Here is a 15,686-nt window from a genome sequence, read left to right on the forward strand (position 1 = left end):
CGTGTTTTCAAATCCAACTGGCAATTGAAATCTTGGGTTAAAGAAACCTACGCTTGTTCCTTTTCCCTTCCATTTGTTTCACAGTTTGCGTTTTCACATCCAAATGACGATTGAAATCTTAGGTTAAAGAAATCCACGCTTGTTCCTTTTCTCTTGTGGAAGTTCTATCACTACGTTTGTTTGCTTTTATTTACTTTCTTATAATAATTAGTTGCTAGATCTACTAAAATAATTATGTTTCTCATATGAGGTAAAATGACTGCTCCTTACGCATTTCTTTTTCTGGATTTCTATTATAATTATTAAATTAGTCTCTAATACTGCCATAATATAAAAACACAATTTTCTGCTAAAACAAATGACTACACCACAACTGTAGGTACATTCAATAAACTTTCATACAATTGCTGCCTCTTTGATTTCTGTTACATTGCTCTTAACATCATGTTACCTGACCAAAGTACTTCAAATGGTTGGTGAAACACTATTACACTAACAGGGTGTTTAATTTTTAATAATGTGTTAGTTAACATGCCGTTGGTGTTATTGTAACGAAGCTTGGTGAAACTGGGCCTGTGATTGATGAAAACATTTCACACAAAGATTCTTTTGTTCGACCTTGTATGCCATTTTGTTTACTAACAAAATTATTGAATGCATTGCTAAGGTATAATATTATGCTACATACAAGAAACTCCCAAGTCTATGACGTTGCATAACACTAGAATCATTCATATAGATGCAATGTATAGGAAGGTATGTGTATTTAAAAATACCATGTTCTTTGTGCAGCACCATAATATTCAATGTAGGTATAGCAAGAGATTTATTATATTATAACAAAGATTTAATTTTCATACAAAGACAAAAGAAAGTCATGTTTTGGTTCTCATTTGACCAGTTGTTAACTGTGCATTAATTAATTTACCAGCATCATCAAATATTAAAACAGAATGAAATTTTGAATCATTACTAGGATTTTATCTGTGATCCAAATTGCAGTAGGACTGAATAATTTCAAGGGAAAAATTGTTCCTGGGGCCAGGTATCGATCCCAGGACTCTTCTCTTAGCACACGAATGCTCTACTGACTGAGCTACCCAGGAACCACACCCGACACCATATCAATTTTTCCCTTTATATCCACACAACTCAAGTGGGCTGACAAGGTGCCAGAAACCCAACTTTGAGTGCACACAAATTCTGTGTGACTTAAATTGTGGTTTTCTGTTAATGTACCTACAGTGACATATACTGCGTGTTCAGTTCAAAGTGTGTCATGGCTCGCTGTATGTCGTCATGTGGCTAGCCGATGAGCCTAGAGAATTCTATGGTAGCACACAGACCGTACAGACCGCCATCTGTTGCTACGACGTTCAAGTTATACCGTACACATTCTTAAATTCAGATTGAACGCCTTGATTAATAGGCAGCTTCTCTGATGTAAAAGCTGAAACTCGCTTCAAATCGCAGACTCACCAACAGTGACGTCATGACACACTTTGAAATGAATACCCAGTATATTATGCAAATCTGACTTTCAGGTGAAGCTTCCTGTAAAGCAGACTTGAATAATTTCAAGGGAAAAAATTGTTCTGGGGCCAGGTATCGATCCCAGCAACCTTTGCTTAGCGCACGAATGCTCTACCGACTAAGCTACCCAGGAACCACACTCGACACCATCCCAATTTTTCCCTCTATATCCACACAACTCATGTGGGCTGACAAGGCGCCAAAACCCCATTGTATAAGGTAAAATAAGCTTTCCTTATTGGCTGTGTTCACCAAATATGCAATAAAATTTAAGTCAAGTTTGAGAATAGAATAGTTTGTACATCAACATTGTAAACAGTCTTTATCGCTAGTGAAAATTGTGCTTAATATGCCACATTATTGCACTAGTGTCGTAAAATATTACTATGACAGCTTCTATTAAGAAGGCATGACTTGTATCATAAAGTTAACATTATGAAACAATTGCTTATACATTTTATAATTTAACAAATATAAATAAGAAATGAGTATAAATAAGGGTTATGTTTCGTTAGTAAGGCTTCAGTTTTCTTCTTTAATCATGATGTATGCATATCAAGAAGGCTTTGATTTCATTTGTTCAATGTTATTTTATGTGACGTGAGATTTTAAATATTGTTGTAGTTAATACGACTAAATCACACTGTTGTTTGGTAGTGTAGTGGTTTGCATACTGGACCTCTACACACAGAGAGGGCTAAGGTTCAAGTACTGGTGTGTGAATTTTTTTTTATGTTAAATTTACTTTATCAAGCCTTATTTAATAAGAAATTTTGTAGTATATTAATTTGATTTATTAATTACTGCTGTGATTAATGATATTAGGTTTTTGAAGTCATAACAAGTTAGCTGGTATAGATGGCTTCATTAGAGAGTTAGAGGTCCTGAATAGTGTCAGAGAAGAGGGACTTTGTGTAGGCCTATAGAAAAGGCTGTTGTTCAAATAATGAAAGTATGCTTTGCACCTATTTATCACGATGTTGAACTTTTGTTCATAACCAAGATTGCAGTGTGAAGTGAAGAGTCTGTTACTTTCATCTAAATAACTACAACTTTTATTTGAAATGTTTTTTTTTTATTGAAGGGTACTTTAAACTTTAATTAAGTTTATATAAAGCAGAGGGTTATAGGTGGTCATGTGGTTGTTTCACATCAATTTTTTTTGGCATCTTTTAAAAAGTGTAGTGCATAATCCATTTCGAAATATGAGATACCGACAACATTTTGAGAACAGATGTGCTGCAAATTTATATAACAGTCGAGCATACAATTTAAACTTGAGATAAATTAATAGTGTAGTGCATAATGAGTGGTCTTAGAGCAAGATCAGCAAGACGAGGCAGCGCATTTCGAAATGTGAAAGACCGACAACATTTTGAGAACAGACATGTTGCAAATTTATATAATGGTCTAGAAGGCAATTTAAAGTTCAGACAAATTTTATTGGACAAAAATGCAGTAATTGAACATAGCATAGGATGAATGAATATCCAGTTTGTGCACTGCCATGCTTAACATTATGCAGATAAGGAAACAAATGGTTGTTTCAATTCTTGCTGTCAAAATGGACTCCTTTTTATACCAGAATCAGCAATAAATGAGGGATTGAAAGAATTACTTAACAATTCTAATTATGTAAAGAATTTTTGTCGGTATAATAGTGCATTGGCATTTGCTTCATACTCTGCCACCAAAAAAATAGTCCAGTTTCATAATGTTTTAAAATCCAGAGACAGATTTACCAATACATCTTGGAATTATTACAAGTTCCTGGCAAAAAACCTTCGTATGGTCAATTGTACTTTGTAGATTCCTTGGAGGCCACTAATATAGGTCGTCCTGTAAATAATGATTTGAAATAGTCAGTGCTGACATCCGTCTCAGATATTCTGGCTAACAATCCAACATACAACATTGCAGTCGAAGTCATGAGAAGTGAAAATTCAGAAGAAAGCCTGAACTTACGTTTTGTTAACCTTCCTATGGACAAGCAGCTATTCAATAAACCCACAGCAAGTGAAATTGCAGGTGTATTTAGTTCTTTAGAAGGGGAACTGCCCCTCCCCAATCCCCCTATCTCTCTCCCTCTCTCTCACTCCCTCCACCCCCTCTCTCTCTCTCTAAGAATACGTAGTTTTACGGTCCTTTATCTTAAATTATTTTTTCATGATAGAGAATTCTAAATGAACGGAATTTTAGTAACATTTGACTTCGATATTTCAGAAGGTAATTTAATCATGACTTTTTAACTTTACCAAAAGTAGTCCCTTATGTTCAGTTGCAGCACATTAAAAAAAAATAATTGTATGTTGAAAGCATGATTTATGATGGTTATTGTTCATATAAATGTAATCATATTTACAGGAGATTTTCTTCTTGCTTACTGTGAAGTTTGTTCTTCAGCTGTATACATTCTGATGATAAAATTGGTTTGCTAGACTCTCTGGCTATTTTAGTTATTTAAAATTTTGTTTAATAAAAAGTAATATTTGTGTGTGCTTCCTTACAGCATTTAGCTGGTTCTCCTTTTGCGAGTACCTGATTGCATCAGCTAACATGGCGTTCCACATGACAGTGGTTCTGGACTTCCCTACGGAACAGCTAATAGTGGCACGGGGGTCCCCTGGCATGGTGCTTGTAGACTCTAGTACAGCTCCACAGGTGCAGCAGCAGCAGGATCATCATTGGAAGCCAGAGTAGATCCTCACTCTCTCACTCAACTTGCTGTCACACTCGCTCTCTTGCTATCTTTTCTTGCTTGCTTCTCTCCACTTGCCAGCCACTGTTTGGAGTGGCTGGGCCAGAGTAGCCTGTACGTCAATCTAGATGCAGCATTGGTTCCCTCGTTTTGTAACTGCTGTACAACTTTGCTAGTTGAATCAGTTGAAAGTGTGTTATCTGATTACTGCATTACCCACAATAGAGTGTTTTTATTTTTGAAATATTGGATGATGCCTTAAAGTAGTTCACAGTACTACATAGTTCTGTGAAATTCCAACGCTGCATGTAAATTGTCGAGGTTTTAATGGACCTGGCAAAGACGATTGCTTGGCTGTTTGGGCCCAGCCTAGCCTAGTTAGTCTAGCCAGCAGTGCCTACATATCCATATAAAGGATTATTTTACATTTACTTGTAAAAATGTAGGCAAGAAGAGAAATAGAAGGCTTAATCTCATACCAAAGAGAAATTCAAGATCTTAATCTTTTTATTTGTATAGTATTTATTGAAATATTTTATTTACAAATATGTATTTTTTAACTTTAATTTTTAGTATGAAACTGGTTGTTATCTGTTGTGTGATTTGGGAGCTGAATTCTCCTCGGTTATTAAAAATCATATAGTCATAATTAGCCGTAATTAACATTTACATTTGTTAATAATTTCTTTCATGAATATGAAACTTTGTTTCACTCAGTTTGTTTTTTTAATTTTATTTTATACTGCAACAGAATGATTTTTGATGAGGGTATGACTGTCCATCTTGATCATGTACAAGGCTGTCCTTATGATATAAGATTAGCACTATGGCGGATATATTGTGATATAAAATTTGTGTTCAGAATGTTAATTTATTATAAATTTTTGTATAATTTTGTGTAATATAGTACTTTAAACTGTTTCCCCTCCCCACGCAGTAGACAGTACGTAGAGAGTACTTGTAAAGTAATATAGATAACTGTTACATTATAGATCAGTATAAAAAATACAAGTAAGCTCGTAGTTCATATGCAGATAAGATTTGAATCTTGACTGCACTTCTTTTCAGTAATATGTTCTTAATTTATCTAAGTTTAAGAGTAGACTATTTCTTAAGAATCATACAACCATTAATAAGTAGCACAAATGTGATAATTTGTATATTTTTCTTTATTAGTAGTAAGTGAAGTTATGTTAGAGTACCTATTCCATGGCAGTTTATGTTATAAATTATTACATATGTTTTACTTCGGAATAATGATATAGCCCACATTAATATTCTCTGAATTGTAACTGTGTTCACCTGCATATATTGTAATTTTTTTTTTTTTTTTTTTTTTTGATTCCTACACCAGCATTTCTCTAACTTTTTTGGTCGCAGAACACTTTGTATTTAAGGATATGTACGGATCACATGTATTTAGTTATCATTTACAAAATGCTATAATGTTAATTTTATCACTTAAGTCTTCAAGACTTACTGCCGTACAACATTAAACAGCATAGGAAAATATTTCATACTTTTAAACCAATAACTTACACACCACAAAACAGAAATCACAAATTTTTCAAAAGATACAAAAATAAGCATGCAATTTTAAAGTGATCGGTGCTTCCGCAGTTTACTGTCATAGATTTTGTTAATGTGAGATGTTATAGATAATAATTGAATCTTTGTCAGGTGTGGCATTAAGTCTTATTTCTTAACTTGCTTTTGTTGTAGAATAATACAGTAATCCTGTTTCACGTAAGTAGCTCGTTGCGAAAGAAAAGAGCACTTGTATCGCTCATTTAGCATTGTTAGGATTATCTGCCACTAGACTGCACCATAAATCATGTAAAGGAAGGCCTTTTGAAATTCTGCTTTAAATCAGAATTATAAATCGTGTCAATTAAACTTCATATCAGTTACACTGAAATTGACTTGTAATTATAAAGGATTTAATATTCTGATAAGGATCTCTGCAATTCCCTTAAGCGCTGTATGCTTGAAACTTCTTCCCCTCTTCCCCGCTGTTGCGACAGACTTCTCACACACAGACACAGTTCTACATAATATAGGCTATCTGAGTGATTTTATAAAGTGACACGAAGTGGCGTTCCTGTGCTTATCATTTACGGTAAATTTCATAGCTATTTGCTCCACCATTAAACATTATCATGTCGTAGTTCCTATGATAGTCAATCAATCGCACTTTCAGAAACAATAACAGGTAAGGATAAAAGCAATGAATGATAAGAATGGTGACTTGCTTGCAGATTCTCATTCCATCCCGAACTGATGGAAAAACTGTTTTGAGCAACTACTAAATGTACATAAGGCTAAATAGTCTGAGGGTGGATGTTGTTTCATACATAAATTCGCTCAAAGCTGCAAAAGTTTTTCTCTTCTGAAAATGTATCCAAAAATTCTAGTTCCTTTTTTAAAAACGAAATTTTATTAAACATATTAATATATATATATATATATATATATATATATATATATATATATATATATATATATAAATTATTTCTCCCCCCCCCCCCCCTGGAGGTAGAGATCTTCATTGAATATTTCAAAAATATCTGCTAGCTTCATTAGCCAAAATGAATTTATCAATAGTGATTGAGGTTTAAAATCTTAAAATTTTTGTCCTGAATTCTCCAGAGTGAAGAATATTAACAGTTCACTATGAAGATTAAAAAGCCTTGAAGACACTAGATAGTTACTTCGTTTCCATGTGTAGCAGAATTGATTTGTGCTGATTACCCATTACCTCACACGGAATTTTAAAGAACTTGGATTGAAGTGCCAATATTTGACAACAGTTATTTATGAGACAAGTTTGTAAAGGTTATCTTTTTGGCACGAGAGTAAAGTTTGTGAAACTTAGCTTCGCCTCGTTTCACAAATACAGAAGGGGCCAAAAACATAACTTTACGAATGTGTGTAATACATTGTTTTTTCTATAATAGCACAAATTTACATTAAATAATATTTCAAGTTGGAGAGGTTATAAGATCACAATGTCATGGCCATCTAAACTCAAAACATTAAGAAGTAAGTCTTCATGGAATGGCAGTTTGTTTTATTCATGTTCACGATTTCATTATCGTCTAAACCGGCCATATAATCAACTAAGTGGTTAGAAACAGTTGAATGATAAATCTTGTTACAATGAGTACTACATCTAACTTCAGAATAGTAAGGGCTAAAATGTAGATATGAATGTTAAATTTGGTACTTATTTGTGTTACCGTACGTGTAATATTTAAGTAATGAAAGCTCGAGATAATGCATTAATTTCTTACTGAATGAAGTTTGTACAATGAATATTACATTCTCTTTGGCAGTGCATAAAATGAATAGCAGTGCTTAAAGTGATTACTTACTTTTTTATGCACTAGTGTTTTACACACTGATAACAGTGGGTAAAATGCAACTTTACACACTATCATTAGCAAAAAAATAATTATTTATACTGAATCATCAAGTACATTTTCTAGGACTATTTCTTCTTCTTCTTCTTCGCGCGCACACGTGTGTGCATGTATGTGTAAAAAATAAAATATACTGTGTATATATATTTTTTTTTGGGGGGGGGGGGAAAGAAGTTATAGTAAAACCTCTGTTAATGGAAATATATATATATTTTTTTTTGGGGGGGGGAAGGAAGTTATAGTACAACCTCTGTTAATGGAAATAAAGGGGACTGACCCCATTTCAGATGATAAATGTATACCCTTTTTTAGAGTTGTGTACATGAAAGTATCATGTGTATTATTAAAAAAAATGTTGATACAAAACATAAAGTAGGTATTGTATTATCAAATCTAAACATTGGTTCTTCACTGCTGTATTTCTTTAAGAAGTGTCCGAAATTTATTTTCGGGTTTCTTATTTGTATCTTTTTCTGGCAGCAATTTCACGTCTGCTTAGTGCTAGTGGTGTGTTTAGTTGGCTTGTGTCAACGGTAAGACTCATTCTTCTAATCTGCTTAGTGACAAAAACTACTTGTCTCCAGAACTGCTTCTACTTCGCTCTTATATTTTGTCCATAAAATGTTGAAATTAAAAATAAATATAATATGAGTGTACCATACATCATATATAAATTTTGTGTTTCATAAATACTGTACCTAGTATAACTCTTAAATTTCTTTATAAAAATTCAGTTACACGACTTAACACATTTCAGGTAAACCAGTTTCAATTGAAAGAGGTTTGGTTAATGGAGGTTTTACTATAAGCAAATCTTAGAGGTATTTTTGAGCTGAATTCAAATTTATGCTTGAATGTTTTCTGTCAGGCATAGTTTTAGACTCGCTAAATTAAATGCATTACTATTTTGGCGGTATGAATAAAGCAAATAAAAAGGATCAACATTTGATTTTAATAGTATCATGAGAATAGTAACAGTAACTTTGAACATATTAACATAAGAATATATTTTCCAAAAACATTTTATATAAATTCTATTAAGTAGAGACGAGAATTTCATGCACTATAAAATCCCAAAATATGCATGCATTCATGCACTATCAAACTATGAAATATGCACGATCAAGCAAAAAATACATTAAAATATGCACCTTCGTTTTTGTTCCAAATGTTTTATTTCACTTCACTTTTTTTTTTTTTTTTTTTTTTTTTTTTTTTTTTTTTTTTTTTTGGGCACAATTAACAAGTAACAAACATTTCTAAATTGGTTTCTGTGAGGTTCCTGCACTTGTCAGTCAATATGTTTTTGTAGGCAGAGAATGACTCCTCTATATCGCTAGAAGTTGTGGGTGCAAATTTGAATGATCATATTTGTGACAGTATCAGGTCAAATTCGTCATTCAAGTTTTTGATACAAATAACCTTCACTGAACAAAAGAATCTGTAGTCTGGGTTCGCATTTGTGATCCTGTCCAATTTGTTTTTTGCCACTACACCCATTTTCCCATGGGTATAACTGGGGGATTTATGGAATTATTTGCAGATTCTTTCTTGTTTTGCATTCTTTCAATATGTGAAGGAGATGCTACTTATTTGTTAGTACCTTTCATCTGAAATTATAATAGACCTTACGGTTACCTAGATACGATTTAAAAACTGACATCGTAATTTAATCAATTATTTTAAAGAAGTTTTGTAATTTTTTTATAAAGAACAACTGCCATAGAAAATATTCGGAAACAGAATAGCAATGCTTACCTCTTTACTGCAACAATCGCAGAATACAACATTCCCATCTGATCTAATAAAATACTTTTCTTTAATCCACTGTGCAAAGAGTACACTTTTAGAACCTTTAATTGGAAGCATTTTAGAAACACATTAACCACTTACGAGGTTCACACACTGCAAAGACAGTTTAGTGAATGATTCCAATTTTAGAAGTATCTAAATTGCTACTACTGTAGTACTGGAAAAGGGAGAGACTATACAATATCCCTGAAAGAGAGTGCTTTTGACCTAAATTATTTGTCGGCAGTTTCCTTGAACCCCCTATATTTCCTCTCTACTATTCTCAAAATATCCAATGTAATAAATCCATTTATGACACGCAGTCTGTAGACGGTCGTCTGTAAAGTGTTGTAAAAGTGAACTTCCGTCCAGGGAAAAGTTCTCTAACATCTTATTGTGATAATCTTAACATTTTATTTCATTTTTCTGTTATTTTGTTTTTTTTTTTTCTTTTCCTTCTTCAATCCTGATTCCTGAAGCTAAAGTAAGGGACATAAAAATCGAGAAACTGCAGTGTCCACTCAAAACCATTAAAACATGCATTTAAACTGAATATGATGTATATTATATGCATTATTAAGCTAAAAATTGCTTAAATATGCGTTATGCATGTTTTTATCCCAAAAAAAGGCCAAAGCATGCAAATATGCATAGAAAAAGTACATATATTTGGAACCGGAAAATAATGAAGTGGATAAGTACTAAGTTTGAGCTATGTCCTATGTTCCTATAAAAACATGCATTTGCATGGAATTCTCGTCTCTACTAATAAGCATAGAGTAAATGAAAAAAAAAAAAACATAATTATAAGCACTTCACAATTTAAAAAATTAAATCAATTCACCTTTTATGAACACCGGAACTGTCATTGATTCCAACAGCAATCAGCCAACATTTTAGGCATCCATTTGTCCTTATATTGCTTTTCTGTGTTCTGTATATTTATGGAACCTCTTATCATGTTCATTTTATACATCCCCACTGTTCTCTGGTAAGTACCGTATTTGCTCGCGTAATTTGTGCCCCCGTGTATTTTGCGCACCCTACTTTTTAAAGGATTATTTTGAACTTTATTTTTGCTCCTTGTATTTTGCGCACACATTTTACGTACATATTTTTTTCAGTGTAGTAGGGATTATGTACATATTTTTATCAGTGTAGTAGGGATTTTCCTTCTCTACAGTCCATCGTAGGTCATTCACCAGCAACTGAAGTACCTGCTTCAGAAAGAAACACCAAAGTCCCTCTACTTTAACAATGCTTGTCCTTGGTAGAGACAAGTTACCAGTATAGAAAATTAGCCCTACCGTAAATACTTACCTATACATATACTAATTGAGATAAACTCAGAACAGGACCTCTTATTTGAAAAATCTGCATATTTTAGACACCCCAATTTTTCAGTGGCCAAAGTTAATTAAAAAGTGCGCAAATTACACGAGCAAATACTGTAGTTGAGATGAGAGTGCAAGAGGTGCACTTTAAGTGACATCTAGATCATAATAAGTATTTAAAATCTGTATTACAGATTCTTTATTTTCTGGAGAGCTGTCTGTTATTTTTCGAACATGTCCAAGCTTTTTTTTCTCTTTTTCTGACATTCTTAAAAATTCGGGTCTCCTCTCAGTTCTCTTATTTGAGGACCAGCAAACACGTTCCTTTTTCTTGTAGCAGCAGAAAGGCAAGGAAATTTTGCTGGAAATTAAAGCAAATTCTCTCCCATTTACATCTATAGCTTTCAGAAATTGTTTCACAAGCCTAGTTTAATATGAAGAGGAGGAAGGATCACACCATAAGCTACAAGGCTCTGCCTTTGAGCAAATTCATGCAGGCCAAATTTTTTTTACATCTGCTGAGTTAGCTCTGTGGTAGCGTGTCTGCCTCCAGACTAGCCGGCCCGGGTTCGACCCCCAGCTGGGTCAGAAAATTTTTCAAGTAAAATTTCTACCTCGGGACTAGGAGAGATGGTGGTGCACAACTTCTAATCACTAGATTGTGCGCCAATATGCCTGGCTTAAATCCCAAATCTCTCCGCAGTGCATATGAAGAGAAGGCATATGTCACTGTTGATAGTGATTCGTCTGTCGAATGGGGACGTTACACCTGGCTGCCCCCTTGGTGCTATTCAACAGGAATAGGCTATGTGCCGGCACCAGGTTTCCCCTTCACCCTTCCTCATCTTCATCATCATCACTCATTCCAGACACTACACTTACATATACACTCACCCCAGTACACGACATAACTCTCCACTGATACACATCATGTACAGTGTGCCCCGCCGAAGTGGTGTACAACTAGAAAATGGGTCATCTATCTGCAATATATGCGGAACCCGAATCACACAAGTGAAGTGGGTAGGCATTCGATACACACACACACACACACACACACACACACACACACACACAAATTTCTTTTACATAATAGGGCTGTCTATCACGAAGAAAACAAGGAAATTTGGTATTGCCTTGCTATATTCTCAAAATGATGACAACAATCTTCAAAGCATCGCAAATCTTCCATTTCTGAATAGCATATTGAATTGCTTGAAGCATATGCTCCAATATATCATAACTCTGTTTTGCATTGCATTGTCATCATGCAGTAGAACAGCTTTGAGGCTAGTTTTCTATGCATCTATAGATTTCCTCCAATCCTGTGATCATAAGTGAAACTCAAAGCCCTCTTCAAACCAGTAACACCATTGCAGAAAGTTAAATTGCAATCATATGTATAAAATGTAACATATGAGTTCTCTGCGTCTCTATACAGTCACACTAATATTAGCTTGGAGAAGCAAGTTTGCATTCCTGCAACCTTGAATCCAACAGTTCTGATTTTTGTTTACTTAAGCTTGAATCACGTAATAAATCATTTAGATCTGCTTGTGTTACAAAATGTGGGCTTCAGTTTGCTACCTGGTTGGAAGAGTCCTTTCTTGCTGATGATGAATGTTTGTCAGTACTCTCAATGTTAAAAATTTCTTCGTTTTCATTTCTTACATCCTGATTTGGTATTGATGGCAAAGGAAGGGTCTCAGAATGTGGAACTGACCTTATTGCAGAAGCTGAATTCGGATATTCAATGCATTCTTTGATTTCCAGTTACTGAAACCCTGGATGTTCGTTACACAGAAATAGCAATCTGTATGGTGGTGGTGTTGCCCTCGGTAACGCAGTTGCTATAGCACTAGCCTTCTATGCTCGAGGATGCAGGTCCGATCCTGGCCTAGGTCGATGGCATTTAAGTGTGTTTAAATGCGACAGGCTCATGTCAGTAGATTTACTGGCATGTAAAAGAACTTCTGCGGGACAAAAATTTCAGCACACTGGCGACACTGATATAACCTCTGCAGTTGCAAGCGTCGTTAAATAAATCATAATTTAATAATTTTTTGTATGGCAGCCCTTTGGCTATCTCCATACCTTGGACACACCAAAGGACATGGAGCTATCTCTGCCCTTCAGTCTTCACATAACTAACCCACACAACCAAAGCAATGATTATATGCCTTACAAAGGTGAATTCACCACAAATGTAGTAGAAGTTGTCTGTTTTATTTACTGTAGATACACATGGCGAGACATGTTCTGGAAAATAAAAAGTTAAAAAAACTATTATTTACAGAAATACTACTTTAATTAGCTCAAATTCTAAATTTCAGATACTCTGCAATAGAACAATATATATGAAATTTGCTTAAGCTTTTAATTGCTTGTTAATTATGATTTCCTTATGTAGCTGTTACACTTGATACAGTATGAGAGTTTAGATCTCGGGTAGATCTACAACTTAAACACACAATTACTTTAATACAATAAATGGACTTAATCTGATTTTAAATCTGGAACTTAAAAATGATCAGTTCAGTTAACCCAATGTTACTATTGTAAAAATGTTTTAATATATTGAGCTTCAATATGGTTTACAAACCAAACAAGGGTTCCACAGCATGAACTATATGGTAACTCACATGATAAGATGCTTCACTTCGATTGAATTTTCATTGTTTTAGCAAATTCACTCCTGTAAATTTGCAGTTTCCAAATGAATTAAGTTTTCTTTTGAAGAAGTTGAAATCCTTTCTTTTCATTGAGAATGGTTTATTTCCAAATGCCTGCATAGTTTACTAGGAACCACTGAGCTATTGGCCAGGTTTTTGTTGCAAACAATGTGCTGTGCATCAGGAACTTCTTTGTTTTCAACATAATACAATAAAACTTCATTTATACATTTTATGGGAGTCTGAAATAAAAAAAAAAAGTATAACTGAAATGGCATTTAATTACATCTGAAATAGCAATAATAATTACTAACATGTGATTATTTTACAAAAACGTAATTTATTTTGGACTGCTTGCTTTTCTTTTCTCCTAAGGAATAAATCATGCCCTCAAATTGTCATAACTGTTCCATAATTTGTTCAGTTATCCATCTTGAATCTTGCGTACACTACTTTTAACACTTAAATATAAATGATTGATTAAATGGCAAACTTACTAGTGTTAATTATATAAGCACGTGTGGCCATTTAATCAATCATTTGTTCAGTTATATCATGTGTGTTTAGGCCCATATTTACCAATGGGCAGATCGAGGCAGTTGCCCTGGGGTGGCAGAATTTAGGGGGAGGCATTTTCTACCCGAAGGGCTTGCTAACATTCACGAATTCTGAGGAAGAAAATACACTTTATTAATTGTTACTTAAAATTTTTATCCTGTAATTCTTTCAGAATATATATAGTACGACATTCGAACAAACCCAAAACAAATAAAAGAATACTTCTGCTACAACAAAGAGTGATTACCAATTCATCTGTGAAAAGATGCGCAACAGTAAACCTGTAGCGTTAATTAAAATAATCAGTGATATTTATATGGAATTAGGCTGAAAAAAATACCGACAATAACATTTAATATTACAGGAAACTTACGGAAAGAAGTGATAGACTAACAGTTACCGGCCATGTGCTTAGGGTTTAATATAGCATACTTGATTTAGCAATTTATTGTAAACCAAATGCTCTTACTCATTTTTCAAACTGCACAGTGCTCACTGCTGAACTATTTACGTTAGGTTTGTTTGTAGTCTCAGATGGTAGCCTGGTAGATTGGTCATTTGGTGTGCGATTTAGTGATTTTATTATAGAATGAGTGACCATAAGAGTTAAATTAAATGGTCCGCAATGCAACAAACAATCAAAAGAAAGGACTGTTCGGAACAATGAATTAATCAGACAGAATTCAAAACTAGAATTATTTTTTAAGAAATCCGATTTGAAAAGTTCTACCCAATAACCTGGTACTTCTATGTTCACTGCTTCTTCTACTACACTTATTGTTGAATCAAATCATACAGATATAGTAGATAGCACAGACAACAATTCTTCGCCAGTAAAATGATAGTGACAGTTTATTTTCTCCGATAAATACAACTTAGTGAAAGGTGCGTTAAATTAATTTATCAAAAATATTAGTTAACTATTATTTTAAAAACTTATCTTTATATCTATTTAAATGTTTTTAAAACATTTTTAAGTTTTGCTGTATGACTGTCAAATTTTTCATCAATTCTTCCAAACAACAGAATCCTTCTGTTTGAAACTGAATACATATGATTTATGACTGCTATAATTTTCGAAGTAATGACCCTGTTGACTGTTCACATTGCAATGAATCGATTAAAGAACTGCCCCGGACAGCAGAATGTATAAATATCCCTGACTGTGTTACGAAACATTTCACTGTTCACACAAGATTGTTAGATGTTGGATCATTATCTATACCATCGTCATCTTCCTCGTACAACTTCTGCTGAATATCTTCAACAATTTCGGAGATTGTCATGGCTTCGCTGGTGATGACATTTTTATCCACATCCACATAGTCATCAAATGAATCGTGATCTCCCAATTGCTCCCACTCATCACAAACAGGAACATCACTGTCTTCTCTGCCATCATAATCATCATCACCATCATCAGCAGCAGCATCGCAATCACCGAAAACCAATTAGCAACCTTCTCGTCATTTTAGGTTTAGTCTAGTATTGTCAAAATACTTTCAGTTTGGAGAGATGTTAGGGTAGTTGTATTCAGTGCGATCACAGCTTTGGCAATAGATCCTCATTGTTTAAAATGTTCCATATTTTCCCTCTGTACATTTTCTCTCTGCTCTTTGAATTGATTCTCCTACGAAACCATAACCGATTTACAGAAGCTAGCACGTGCAGAGACAAG

The 15,686-nt window shown here is 34.0% G+C and overlaps 1 protein-coding gene across 2 annotated transcripts in view; it reads left to right on the forward strand.

Annotated features, from left to right (window-relative positions):
* The window catches only part of LOC138703290 (post-GPI attachment to proteins factor 2-like), a 159,036-nt gene that overhangs the window by 113,655 nt on the left and 29,695 nt on the right, over positions 1 to 15,686 (forward strand). For both annotated transcript variants that reach the window (XR_011333077.1, XM_069831055.1), the window contains exon 5: positions 4,043 to 4,229. Coding sequence is in view for 1 of the 2 variants with exons in the window: in XM_069831055.1 (XP_069687156.1) it covers positions 4,043 to 4,229 (187 nt within the window). In the remaining variant the exon portion in view is untranslated. The remainder of the gene's footprint in view (positions 1 to 4,042; positions 4,230 to 15,686) is intronic.

This window comes from Periplaneta americana, chromosome 7 (assembly GCF_040183065.1).
Source record: "Periplaneta americana isolate PAMFEO1 chromosome 7, P.americana_PAMFEO1_priV1, whole genome shotgun sequence".
Lineage (NCBI taxonomy): Eukaryota > Metazoa > Arthropoda > Insecta > Blattodea > Blattidae > Periplaneta > Periplaneta americana.